The sequence below is a fragment of the Mesoplodon mirus genome (genome assembly GCF_964341445.2).
Source record: "Mesoplodon mirus genome assembly, chromosome: 10".
NCBI classification, from domain to species: Eukaryota; Metazoa; Chordata; class Mammalia; order Artiodactyla; family Ziphiidae; genus Mesoplodon; species Mesoplodon mirus.
In genome coordinates, this window is record NC_138986.1 from 90,763,222 (window position 1) to 90,777,378 (window position 14,157).

Below are 14,157 nucleotides of genomic sequence, written 5' to 3' on the forward strand. Positions count from 1 at the left end.
ATCTTACTGCTTTCCTTCTTTTCTCAGTTGAAAGCTCATCCCTTCCACTTGGCACTGGATGTCATTCCTTCCTGCATTCTACCAGCCTGTCATTTTTACTTCTTTCTTTTAACTTTTAATCTCTCATCCTTTATTGGCCTTCTTTTCTCAGCATATTAACATACTTAGGTCTCAAAATCCTCCACCAGCATGTATCCATCTTTAGCTTTTTTCCTTCCCTTCATGGTTAATAGTTTTGAAATAGCTGTTTATTGGCAATGGTTCTCAAATTTTAATGTCCATGAGGACAACATGGAGGGGCAACAAAATGCAGATTCCTAGTTCTGTGATCAACAATTCTGCTTTGTTTTCAGCAAGCACTGCTGATGATTTTGATGTGGATGGGTTAAGGATCACACTTTGAAACCACTGCTGTATGCTGTCTTCAGCCTAGCTTCCTTCTCCTTCCTCCATGGAAGCACTGTCACCAAGATCTTTAATGAACTTCTCCATCTGGTTGTCCAATCCAAGGAACACGTTCATTCTTATTTTACTTGACTTCTCTGGGGCATCTGACATTGTTGATCAAGCTTTCCCTTTGGGGATCCTAATCTCTACTTATTTTTCCTTATCCTTCTCCTGTTGCTTCTTCTCAGTTATCTTCTTTTTTTTTATAATGAAAATGTAAGTCTTTTTTTTTTAATAAGTTTATTTTACTTTTGGCTGCATTGGGTCTTCCTTGCTGCGTGTGGACTTTCTCTTGTTGCGGCAAGCAACTACTCCTCGTTGTGGTACGCGGGCTTCTCATTGCGGTGGCTTCTCTTGTTGAGGAGCACGGGCTCTAGGCGCACAGGATTCAGTAGTTGTGGCGTGTGGGCTTCAGTAGTTGTGGCACATGGGCTCTAGAGCGCAGGCTCAGTAGTTGTGGTGCACGGGCTTAGTTGCTCCACGCAATGTGGGGTCTTCCTGGACCAGGGCTCGAACCTGTGTCCCCTGCACTGGAAGGCAGATTCTTAACCACTGTGCCACCAGGGAAGCCCGCTTCTCAGTTACCTTTGCATCAGGCTCTTCTTTCTCTTAATGGATTCCCAAGGTTCTCGTCACAATTTACTGAGTAATTTTATCCAATCCCACGGTTTCATCTACTACTCATATGTTGACCACTCCTACATCTTTATCTCTTGTTCAGCTCTCATTCTTGAATTGAAGACCGGATAGTCTTGGCTTCCCTGACACCACATTCTTGATTTTCCTTCTATGTCCCTGGTTGCTCCTTTTCGGTCTCCTTTCCTGGTTACTTCCCCTCTTTCTGGTCTCTACATGTCTGTCAAGCTCCAGTCCTGGGGATCACTTACCTTGTCATTCTACTCTCTCACCAGGCAATCCTTGTCTTTAAAAACTCTGAAATGTGGATTACTATTCCTTAATTTTCATTTCTGGTCAGACTGATTTTCTGAGTTCCAGATCCAAATGTCAAACTGCCTACAACTACTATTTTCTAAACGTTTTTCACAAATATCTAAAATTTAAGAGACTTCCCTGCTGGTCCAGTGGTTAAGACTCTGCACTTGCAATGCAGGGGGCCTGGGTTCGATCCCTGGTCGGGGAACTAGATCCTGCATGCCTCAACTAAAGATCCCACATGCTGCAGCTAAGACCCAGCGCAGCTAAATAAATAAATATTAAAAAAAAATTTAACCTGTGAATTTTTTTTTTTTTTTTTTTGAGGTACGCGGGCCTCTCACTGTTGTGGCCTCTCCCGTTGCGGAGCACAGGCTCCGGACGCACAGGCTCAGTGGCCATGGCTCATGGGCCCAGCCGCTCTGCGGCAATGCGGGATCCTCCCAGACCGGGGCACGAACCCACGTCCCCTGCATCGGCAGGTGGACTCTCAACCACTGCGCCACCAGGGAAGCCCTAACCTGTGAAATTTTTATCTTACCCCAAGACTCTTCTTCCTCCAGACATCCCAGTTTCAGTAAGCGGCACAACTATCTGCCCATGCAAAAGACATGGAAATCATCATCCCTGGTATCTTCCTCACTCTTCAGGTCGAATCTACTGTCAAGTCCCACCTATTGTAATCACAAAGATCTCAAATTTATCTACTTCTTTACATCTCCTCTCCCCATCCCAGGCCATCATCACCTCTTATATGGATTACTGCAATAGCCTCCTAATTGGCTTTCTCTACTTGTATTCGTCCTCACAGAGTGGCCTTAAAATACAGAGAATGTCACTTCTTACTTGCTTTGGATACAATATAAAACACTTACTATAGGCTCCTGCTTACTCCCCAGTGGCTTTCTTCCCTGCATCTCAGTCACAAATGACCTTCTCTCAGTTACGTGAAATACACTGTTATGGACTGAATGCATGCTTCCAAAATTCATATGTTGAAGCCCTCACCCTCAGTGTGATTGCATTTGGAGACAGGGTCTTTAGGAGGTGATAAAGGTTAAATGAGATCATAAGGGTGGGGCCCTAGTCGGACAGGGCTGGTGCCCTTATAAGAAGAGTAAGAGACACCAGAGCTCTCTCCCTCTCTGCACACACCCATGCACGCATACCTGAAGAAAGGCCGTGTGAGCACACAGCAAGGGGTCAGCTCTTCTGCAAACCAGGAAGAGTCCTCACCAGAAAACAATTGTGTTGGCACCTTGATCTTGGAATTCTAGCCTCTAGAACTATGAGAACATTTCTGTTGATTAAGGTCCCCAGTCTATGGTATTTTGTTCTGGCAGTCCACGCTGACTAAGGCACACACCAGTTTCTTCTTCCTGTCGTGTAAATTCCTCTGTCGGGAATACCTCTTCCTTTTTGCCTAACTTCTTCCTCATTCTTCAGGCTTTAGCTTAAATATCACTTCCTCAGAGAGACCTTCCCTGGCTCCTTGATCTGCATTATCTCCCCCTACTATATTCTCTCAACTTTCTCTTCAAAACGTTGGTTTTCATTTCATTCACATCCACCGCTCTAGACTAAGAGCTCCACAGGCCACAGTTGTACTGTTGTGGTTGGTACCTGGTAGGCATTTGATAATTACATTTTGAAAGAATTAATCATCATCATAATACATTACAATTGTTTACTTTTTATTGTTTCTTTCCTAAATAGACAATCTCCTTGCGAGCAGGAGCTGGGTTTTATTTCCCGTAGCACCACGTAGAGGCCTGAAGGTATAGCAGCTACTCTATAAACGCTTGTATGCATCAGAGGACCGGACCAGACCAGGGTCTCATGCTCAAAGGTACAAGGGATCTAAAGGATCCCTTAGATCCCTGAGGATCTAAAGATGCAGATTCTAGTTCGGTAAGTCTGGGGAGATGCCTGAGGATCTGCATTTTGCACAACGATGCCGCTGCTCCATGGACCACGGTCGGCATAGTAAGAGACAAGAATACTCTAAATCCTTCCCAGTTCTAACTTTCTATGATTCTATAAACCACACACTTATAGTTTATAAAAACAATGTCATTTGTTTAACTTATTTCAAGGGAAAGCCTTTCCAGATTCCTTTTCTAATCAGTAGCGTAAAGGAACAGTCCTTTAATTATTTCCTATTCCTTGAATCCTTTTCTGTACTTTGTAAATCTTAAGCCCAAGTCTCCAGCCCGAGCAGAGATGTGTTCAGGGCAGTGGGCTCGCCCTGGTCCCCACTGAAATGGCATCTTACGTCTTTACTCCTTCCACTTCAATGGGCACTTTATTATTTCAGTTACGTTTGTATCCAATCTTTCAAACGTTCACTACGTTTAACAAAGTTTTCTTGAGATTACTTTACTTTCCAAGTAAATTAAATTAATTTACTTTTTATTTTTAAATTAATTAATTTACTTTTCTTCTTCTCTTTCCTTATGTTAAACTCTGTCAGTTCTTCTTCTTTTTTTTTTTTTTTTTTTTGGCTGTGCTGCACGGCATATGGGATTTTAGTTCCTTGACCAGGGATTGAACCCATGCCCCTGCATTACAAGCACAGAGTCTTAACCACTGGACAACCGGAAGTCCAAAACTCCTTCAGTTCTTAACTCACCAATATGTATAGTTAACAAACATTTTCTAGCTTGTAAATTTCACAAAATTCTTCCCTTATTTCTTATTTCTCATAAGAAAGAGCTTTAAAGAAAAGTGTTGACTGACACACAGTAAGGTCAACACAAATAGCTTTTTAGAAAGAATTTTGACATGGTACTGAATATGAAAGTCTATTTTCATTCTTCCATTCATGTAATTGATTGACTGAGCACTGACCATGGCCCAGCACAGGGCCAGGTGCTGGTACTGCTGGGGTTAATAACACAGACTTGGGCCCTGAACTCTCAGAGATGATAGCCCTAGAGCTTTTGCTTAGGCTACCTTTTGTTTCAAATGGTTTCTTGGCCCAATACACATGTGTTGCTGGTTTTCTTTCTTTGGTTCCCCACTGTTAAGGGTATGTAGCACTGAAGCTCCTATTTGCTTAGTATGATCAGATATATCAACCACTCAGCAAGTATGGACTGGGGGTGCCTCTCCTGCAGAAGCTGTGATATGGATATATAGGATGTCTCAGTCTGAGGACGCTTACATGCAAATTGGGGAGGTAAGAAAGAGAAGAGTTACATTTATAAATAATTACAAATTAAGGTATGGTATCCAGCATAAAATTGTAAATTGAGAAAAGGAAGAGATAAAAGCACAATGGCCTGGAAAGGCTTAATGAAGAACTGGGATGTGAACTGGAAAGGATTCAGATGGATGGAGAGGAAAAGGCAGTGGACCACAGGCTGAGAATGAGCTCCTGTAGGAACGGCAGACAGGACTCCGCCCAGAGTTAAGCATATCCGATGCTATGGAGCCTTCCTGGACTTCTTATATAAAACGAGAGACTGGATTAGAATGATTTCAAAGGTCCACTCAAGCTCTGTGAGCACCAGTTTGTTGGAGCTTATTTAGAAGTATTTATTGAAGGGATGGGAGACAAGGATTAGCAGGAATCAGAAGATTCTGTGGTAGTCCAGGTGGGAAGAACTGGAGGTAAGGGAAAGGTGGCAGGAGACCACTGGTCTCTTCTCCAAAAATAAATTCATAGTCATTATTTTAAAAAAAATTAAGTGCATCAAATCCCCCGGGCTAAAATATTTACATAGTCCCCTCCTCTACCTTGTCAACTGGCACAGGCCCAAAGAATATTTCCAGAGAAACAGCTGTAGAAAGAATTCTGGGATTAAAAGTAAGATTTTAGGGGGAAGTTCCGGCTCTATCATTTATTAGCTGTGTGGTGTCATTCCTAGAGTAGTCATATGCATAGAGACAGAAAGTAGTAGAATGGCAGTTGCCAGGGGCTGGGGCGTGAGGGAGGGGGAATGGGAGTTAGTGTTTAATGGGTCCAGGGTTTCAGTGTGGGAAGATAAAAAAAGTTCTGGAATGGATCATGGTGATGGTTGCATAATAATGTGAATGGATGTACTTAATGCCACAGAACTATACACTTAAAAATGGCAAATTTTATGTTCTATATATTTTACCACACTTAAAGAAAATAATTTAAAGTCAGTCAGAACGAATCTTTATATCAGTACTCACGAAGGAGCAATGTCCAGATGGTTGATGCTAAATCCAGAAGAGCAAAAGCCTCCCAGTGTTGTTGATATGGTTAGGAATGCAACAGCCAAAGAATAATCACAACCTATAAATCCAGCGGCTACCAGGAATACTGCAGGTCCAATCATTCCTGGAGTTAAAAAATTATAAAAAGGAAAAAAGGAAGCCCCAGCATTAAGATTTGCTTGCTGTTTAATATAGTATAAATCTGAGATTTGACATTACTGCCATCTACTGTAGAAACAGTATACTGCCTAGAAGACTCAGTTTAAATTACAGTTTCATGAAAAAAAAATTTGCTGGAAAACATATAGGATGAATGCAACTATTATAAAACGTAAAAAAACCCCTCACTATGCAATGTTATTAAATCTACGTGTGACCAGGACTCAAACTTCTACAATGTTTAAGAAAAGAACAAGAGAATGACTGAAAAATATGGTTCTAGAGAGAAGCAATAGTTGATACAGAATGTGATTCAAAGTTCACATAACCAAAGAAGATAAACTAAATAATAAACTTTGCTGGATAAAGTTAAAAAAACACTCCATCTAGGTTTTGACAACTGAAAACAATACGTGGAGTTTATTACAGGCAGTTAAGCATCAAATACAAGTAATACAGGAAGGGACCTAACGGGTGGGCTGCTGTTTTCTCTCTGTGTCAATAGCAGTGCCATCCAACAAGTCTCTGTGATGATGGAAATGTTGTATTTGTATATACTGCAACCAAGGAACTTATTTTTAAATTCCAATTACATTTAAACAGCCACATACGGCTAGTGGCTACTGTACTAGACAGAGCAGGTCCACAGAAAGCCAAAAAAGAAAAAATCGAATTAAATCTAAAGGGATTTATTTCACTTGTAGACGTGGAAAAATTTCTCCAGAGTCGAGGTCAGTAAGCAGTGGGACTGGACAGCACATTCTAGCTGTAGGTGCTCAGAAGGTGTTTTCAGAATTACATTGAACAGGGTCCCTTTACAATGTAATTATTGAAGTACAGTCATCAGTGACTTTGAGGGTCTCTACTTACTCGAATAATTGTCCTACATGGGTTTTTGTTATTTTGTTTTTTTTAAATTTATTTCCTGGCCACGCCACATGGCATGTGGGATCTTAGTTCCCAGACCAGGGATCAAACCCATGCCCCCTGCAGTGGAAGCCACTGGACTGCCAGGGAAGTCCCTGTCTTGCATAGTTTTAAAATTCACTTTTCTGAAATCAGACCCTGAAACGCATGAGTATTTAAGCTTCCTCTGATTTACAGCTTCGATTTATAGCTCCTCATTTGATATAATGATGTTAGTATACATTTTTGATTGAAATTTAAAATAGAAAAGGGATGGAGACTTAAAAATCTTATTTTCATGGCAAACTTAGAGTTGAAAACAAAGTGATTTTTAAAATTCTGGGGAAGATGGACTTCCCTGGTGGCGCAGTGGTTAAGAATCTGCCTGCCAAGGCAGGGGACACGGGTTCGAGCCCTGGTCCGGGAAGATCCCACATGCCGCGGAGCAACTAAGCCCGTGTGCTACAACTACTGAGCCTGCGCTCTAGAGCCCGCGAGCCACAACTACTGAAGCCTGTGCACCTAGAGCCCATGCTCCTCAACAAGAGAAACCACCGCAATGAGAAGCCCACGCACCAAAACGAAGAGTAGCCCCCGCTCACCACAACTAGAGAAAGCCCACGCACAGCAATGAAGACCCAACACAGCCAATAATAAATAAATAAAATAAAATAAAAATTCTGGGGAAGATATTCAGCAAAGCATGCCATTTTTTATAGTTACAAGAGTATGGTAGAGATAATAGGATATTATAAATCTTAATCCTCAAAATGCATCATTCAAAAAGAACCATCTTGTATAGACATGCACTACATGCATTAAAATATATTGTTTTAATATGTGAACAAATGACTACTATTATCATTTTTATTTTGCCTTGCCTTGTAAACACAGTAAGTAATTGTAAACCAAAACCAAACCTGATTCATTTTTACCTACCTATAAGGCTAAAAACTCTTCGAACACATAGAGTTGAAAAATTCCATTTTGCCCTTAAATTGTCAGCGGCCTGACCAGACAGGATCATACATAACCAACAGCCTAAATAAGGGACTGCAGATAAAAACCCATTCTGGAAGGAAGAAGAAGATCTGGAATTAATTATGGAGGGAGGAAGAACCAAAACAACATAAACACACACACATCCACTACCATATGAAAGCAAAGGAGACACATAGCAATAGTCTGTTAATTTTTATATAATATAGCAGATAAGGCTGACTTTTCTAAGGATTATGGGATTCCGTTCAATGCAGTCCCAGAGAGCCTGTCTCAGAGGGAACCAGAGCTCCCATAGTGCAGTATGGTCAGGGTAATCTTGAATGTTATTCTGGGACTTGGGCTGTAGCTTCAATGAGAGAAGACATCTTCCTATTAGCCTATGGATTTTCCCCACGGGACAGTTTTCTTTTCTTTATTTACTTTACAAATATTTTTTATTATCAAATAAAATTCAGATGGAGAAAAGCACACAAGTCAAATGTATAGCTTAATGAATTATTCTGAAGTGAGCACCGTCTAGGTGCCGTTCGAAACTGTACTGCTCTCTTCCGGCTTCTCGCTTGAGGATCCCCAGACCTGCTCCAGCCGCCTCTACTGCACGATCGAGCTGGGCATGGGCACGGATGAGGATGAAGTGACGGCACAGGAGCCCCGGGCTGCTGTTCCTGTTGAGATTCCCCACCTCGAGGGTGATGAGGATGCCTCTCGCGTGGAAGAAGCAGATGAGGAGTTTCTACCTGCAGACTTTGTTCCCTCCGTAGTGTCCCCACGGCTCCCCCAGAGGCAGCCCCAGTGGCCCTGGCCCACCTGGCTCCCTCTGCTGACGTCTAGTGGTTTTATTTTTGTCCTTCTGTCTAAGGCAGGATACAAGGGCCTCAAGTCCTATCCTTTTCCACATTTGACATGGGGTTTGAAGGTTGTGTATTGTGGGGTTTTTTTTTGTTTATTTTGTTCTGAAATTAAAGTATGCAAAATCAAGATGCAGTTAAAAACAAAAACGTGCCTGGGGCACCCGCACATGCTTTGAGCAGAGCACAAAGGCTGTGAGGTGATAGAGAGAGCTCTATTTTTCCGTCTCTTCTTTCACTTTACATCACCACCTGAACAAAACGAAAACACCACGAGATGTGAAGCAGAATTTATCCTGGAAATGTGTTATTTGCTTTGTAGGAAATGACTAGACAGTCAGCTTTTTAGGAAATCACAAATTCTGTAAAATGAAGAAAATATACTCAAAAAAAACCACCAGAAATTTCTTTCTTCTATTCATTTTTCCTTAAGCACAAACCTGAGGTGCTAAGCCTAAATGGCCCAATTCTGATAAAAACAAAAGTTTTTTATAGCCTGAGAGAGATGGGTACACCTGTTAGAGATTTACAAACACAGAAAAGGTAGAAAGATATTTTATCGTTGATATTGAAATCTGGTAATAATTCTATCTAAGCATCATTAATGGTACAGACCAGCAAAACTTGTTAATATTTTAAATTTAAGTGTGCTTAAGAAAAGATTTAATTTTTTTCATCATAGTCTGTGGTCTATTTTCAGATGTTGCATGCTTCCAGTTCTACTTCTGTGGCTGAAGATTTTTGTTTCTTTCTGGTATTAAGCTAAGTAATTTCCTCTTTAAATTTTACTCCATTTAGAATTCTGCACAGTAGGATCACATCTATCATTATCTGTGGCAGAACCCTACACATGAACTGCAGCAAATAGACAAGAGAATTTTCTGATCTTGGCTTTGTCCTCTGGTGGGATAAGATCGATAATTCATCAGAGTTATTGAATTTCTCCACTTAAAATTCCAATGGTAAAAACTCCCCTGACAAAATCTTCAACATTTATACATCCACGGGTATCTTCCACAGTTGTTAAGCATTCTGTTCAAGGATGTGGTTCCTTCTATTCACTTATTAAAAAAAACTGATTCCAAAATGTTAATATCCAAAATAGGGTAACAGATATTGCCCCAACTCTCACCGAGCTGTAAGAAATAGGGACACTAGGAAAAAGCTAGGAAAAAAGAAAAGTGGTGATAACTAGTGAAAATAAACTTATGTAACAAAGCAAGCTTAAAACAAAGGATCAAGAGCTTTAAAAATTTTAATTAACGAGAGTATAATTTTAAATACAATGCTTCTCAAAGCAAGCTTTATTTTGAACAAAGGCCATTTCATGAATGTAATATGCTGATTTTTCAAGAAAAAAATCCATTAAAAAAGAGGCTTCAAAAAAAGAGGCTTCTATACAAGAGAATTCTTTTCAAACTCTTCACATTTCTTTTAATTTTGATTCAGAAAGAAAATGTCTTTTTTTGGTATGAAAATGCAAGAAAAAATATTCTAGTTTTAAAGTTTCTCATTATAGAATTAAAAAAATTAATAAAAAATAAATGAAGGCGGGTTTCCCTGGTGGCTCAGTGGTTGAGAGTCCGCCTGCCGATGCAGGGGACACGGGTTCGTGCCCCAGTCCGGGAAGATCCCACGTGCCGCGGAGCGGCTGGGCCCGTGAGCCATGGCTGCTGAGCCTGCATGTCCGGAGCCTGTGCTCCGCAACGGGAGAGGCCACAACAGTGAGAGGGCCGCGTACCGCACACACACACAAAAAAATAAAATAAAATAAAATAAAATAAATAAATGAAGGCACTTAAGTACATATACTAATTACCAGTCAGCTATTGATATTTCATTCTTTCTATAGTTCTCCTGGGAAAATTGCAAATAGAAGCATCAGTGGAATGATCTTTAAATTTGCATGCAATTTGTCACTACAGTAGGAGACTACAGTCAGGCTCTGTTAACAGAGAGCTTAGGAAAAGCAAGGTCACTTGCAACAAATCCATCCCACACTATTGGTAAAGCCTCATTTCAGTTTAACTTCTGTCAATGCAATTGGTGGATATATTTCAGTATAATGGACCTCTTTTTTCAAAAGTAACCAGAGGAGTTCTTCACAGCCTAGCTGTTTGGGTGACGTTTAAGGTTCGGTCCACGTGGCCAATGTTTTCAGTATGCCTTGGAAGTGAGGTGACGCAACAGTTCACTTTAACACTGTTGACGGCTCTAAGTCCTTGTAACCAAGGCAGTCATGCAGTCAGCCTTGCTATCGTCACATTCACCACCCAGGCTGCTGCTTTACTTCCAGGGCTTCCACTCTGTGGCTGAGTAACAGTCCACTGTGGAATATACCATATTTTGTTTATCTATTCACCAGCTGATACATATTTGGGTTGTTTCCACTTTTTCATCATTACGAATAATGGTATGAACTTTTGTGTACATGTACATGTACACGTTTTTGTGTGCCCATATATTTTCAGCTCTCTTGGGTATAGACCCAGGAATGGAATTTCTGGGTCACAATAATAACTTTATGTTTAACTTTTTGAGGAATTGCCAAACTGTTTTCCATAACAGCGACACCACTGCACATCCCCACCAGCAATGCATGAGGGTTCTGTTTCCTCTACCTGCTCACCAACACTTGTTATTTTTTGGTTTTCTGATTCTAATAGGTGTGAAGTGGTATCTCATTATGGTTTTGTGTTCCATTTCTGTATATATATATATATATATATATTTTGGCAAATCAATTTTATTTTATTTATTTTTTAACATCTTTATTGGAGTATAATTGCTTTACAATGGTGTGTTAGTTTCTACTGTATAACAAAGTGAATCAGCTATGTGTATACATATATTCCCATATCCCCTCCCTCTTGCGTCTCCCTCCCACCCTCCCTATCCCACCCCTCTAGGTGGTCACAAAGCACGAGTTGATCTCTGCGTGCAATGCAGCTGCTTCCCACTAGCTATCTATTTTACATTTGGTAGTGTATATACCAGCATACTCAATACTACTCTCTCACTTCGTCATCCCAGCTTACCTTTCCCTCTCCCTGTGTCCTCAAGACCATTCTCTACGTCTGCATCTTTATTCCTGTCCTTCCCCTAGGTTCATCAGAACCTTTTTTTTTAGATTCCATATATATGTGTTAGCACACGGTATTTGTTTCTCTCTTTCTGACTTACTTCATTCTGTATGACAGACACTAGGTCCATCCACCTCATTACAAATAGCTCAATTTTGTTTCTTTTTATGGTTGAGTAATATTCCATTGTATATATGTGCCACATCTTCTTTATCCATTCATCTGTTGATGGACACTTAGGTTGCTTCCATGTCCTGGCTATTGTAAATAAAGCTGCAATGAACATTGTGGTACATGACTCTTTTTGAATTATGGTTTTCTCTGGGTATATGCCCAGTAGTGGGATTGCTGGGTCATATGGTAGTTCCATTTTTAGTTTTTTAAGGAACCTCCATAATGTTCTCCATAGTGACTGTATCAATGTACATTCCCACCAGCAGTGCAAGAGGGTTCCCTTTTCTCCACACGCTCTCCAGCATTTATTCTTTGTAGATTTTTTGATGATGGCCATTCTGACTGGTGTGAGGTGATACCTCATTGTAGTTTTGATTTGTATTTCTCTAATGATTAGTGATGTTGAGCATCCTTTCATGTGTTTGTTGGCAATCTGTATATTTTCTTTGGAGAAATGTCTATTTAGGTCTTTTGCCCATTTTTGGATTGGGTTGCTTGTTTTTTTTTTAAATTAATTAATTAATTAATTAGTTTTGGCTGTGTTGGGTCTTTGTTGCTGCGTGCAGGCTTTCTCAAGCTGCGGCGAGCGGGGGCTGGGGCTACTCTTTGTTGCGGTGCACGGGCTTCTCATTGAAGTGGCTTCTTTTATTGTGGAGCACGGGCTCTAGGCACACGGGCTTCAGTAGTTGTGGCATGCAGGCTCTGTAGTTTTGGCTCGCGGGCTCTAGAGTGCAGACTCAGTAGTTGTGGCACACAGGCTTAGTTGTTCCGCGGCATGTGGGATCTTCCCGGACCAGGGCTCAAACCTGTGTCCCCTGCATTAGCAGGAAGATTATTAACCACTACACCACCAGGGAAGACCCTTGCTTGTTTTTTTGATATTGAGCTGCATGAGCTGCTTATATATTTTGGAGATTAATCTTTGGCAGTTGCTTCGTTTGCAAACATTTTCTCCCATTCTGAGGGTTGTCTTTTCATCTTGTTTATGGTTTCCTTTGCTGTGCAAACCATTGAGTAATGATGTTGAGCATCAATACATGGGCTTATTGGTCACTTGCATATCTTTGGAGAAATGTCTATTCAAATCCTTTGCCCATTTAAAAAATTGCGTTATTTATCTTTCTATTATTGAGTTGTATAAATTCTTTATATAGTTATCAAATATATGATTTGCAAATATTTTCTCCCATTCAGTGGGTTTTTATTCTTGATAGTGTCCTTTGAGGCACAAACGTTTTCAATTTTGATGAAGCCCAATTTATCTATATTTTCCTTTGGTCATGTGTGGTTTTGGTATCATATGTAAGAAGCTGTTGCCTAGCCCAAAGTCACAAAGATGTACACTTCTAAGAGTTTTGTCATTTTAGCTCCTAACATTTACATCTTTGATTTATCCTTCATTTTGAAGGCAAAAACACTACCACATTTACTTATACACTGTGCCTCTTTCTCTTTAGGTTTTTCTTCAATCTCTTTGAAGACAAACTCCATCAACATAGAGATAATAGGAATTGCCTCAGTTTGATGAGTTCCTAAGGAACTGGCAGTTTTAGTGGGGGGTCTGTCTTGCACAGCTTTGCAACTATAGCTCTGCCAACCCCTGGATAACACCTGCCGAGCGATTTCTGTACAAGAACCTTGTGTCTCCCAGCACCCCTCCTGGCTCCCAGCAGAGTCGGGCTACCATCCCAAGGGAATATGGACCACCTGCATGTATCATCTGAGGTCCTGGCATGTTACTGGGGACTAGTAAGACCTTCACAGTTAAAGGGGATACCAGCCAAGATACTCTGAATCAAGAGTTAACACACACAGAGGAGAGGAACAAGCAAGGCTAAAAAGAGCAGACTCTAGAATGTAGTACATCAGAGTAAAATGGAAGATGCAAAATAACTGAGTCTCACATAGATAAAAACAAAGTCAGTATACTCTCTATAAGAGGCAGAAACTTATGTTTTCTTACCTCTTGAATATTGAACCTTAGGACCTCCTTCATATACGTAGGCAATAAGGTCAGTAAAGTATAAAAAGTCCAGTTGTAAGAAAAATGGGCAACTACAATAGCCCAAAGTGCTAGTGATTTCAGCATAGGTATCCATGGCACTGACTTCTGTGAAGAGAGCTGAAAAAGGAAAAAAAAAAAAAAACAGGCATCATTAGGATAAGCTACAGCTATGTTCATGCTATGTTTAGATCTGTATCTGATCAGCTGAAATTCCATCTAGAATACGTTATCAACTTTGATGACTAAATCCCAGATTTTTAAACAACTCTTTAAAAATATTAAACAGCAACAGAAACTCCATGATTCAGATCTGAAGAAAAAACAGAAATGTAATCTTAGAGCTAAAATGTCAAACTAAATACTCCTTATGAATGTCAGAAGTCACCTGCAACATTACTTTTTCCACCTAAAA

General features: G+C 40.4%; 1 protein-coding gene across 2 annotated transcripts in view; it reads right to left on the bottom strand.

Annotated features, from left to right (window-relative positions):
* Positions 1–14,157, bottom strand: part of SLC17A5 (solute carrier family 17 member 5) — a 48,570-nt gene that overhangs the window by 10,860 nt on the left and 23,553 nt on the right. For both annotated transcript variants that reach the window (XM_082633863.1, XM_082633862.1), the window contains exons 7-9: positions 13,704–13,862; positions 7,573–7,705; positions 5,545–5,692 (exon numbers count right to left, since the gene is read on the bottom strand). In XM_082633863.1, coding sequence (XP_082489989.1) covers positions 5,545–5,692; positions 7,573–7,705; positions 13,704–13,862 — 440 coding nt within the window. The remainder of the gene's footprint in view (positions 1–5,544; positions 5,693–7,572; positions 7,706–13,703; positions 13,863–14,157) is intronic.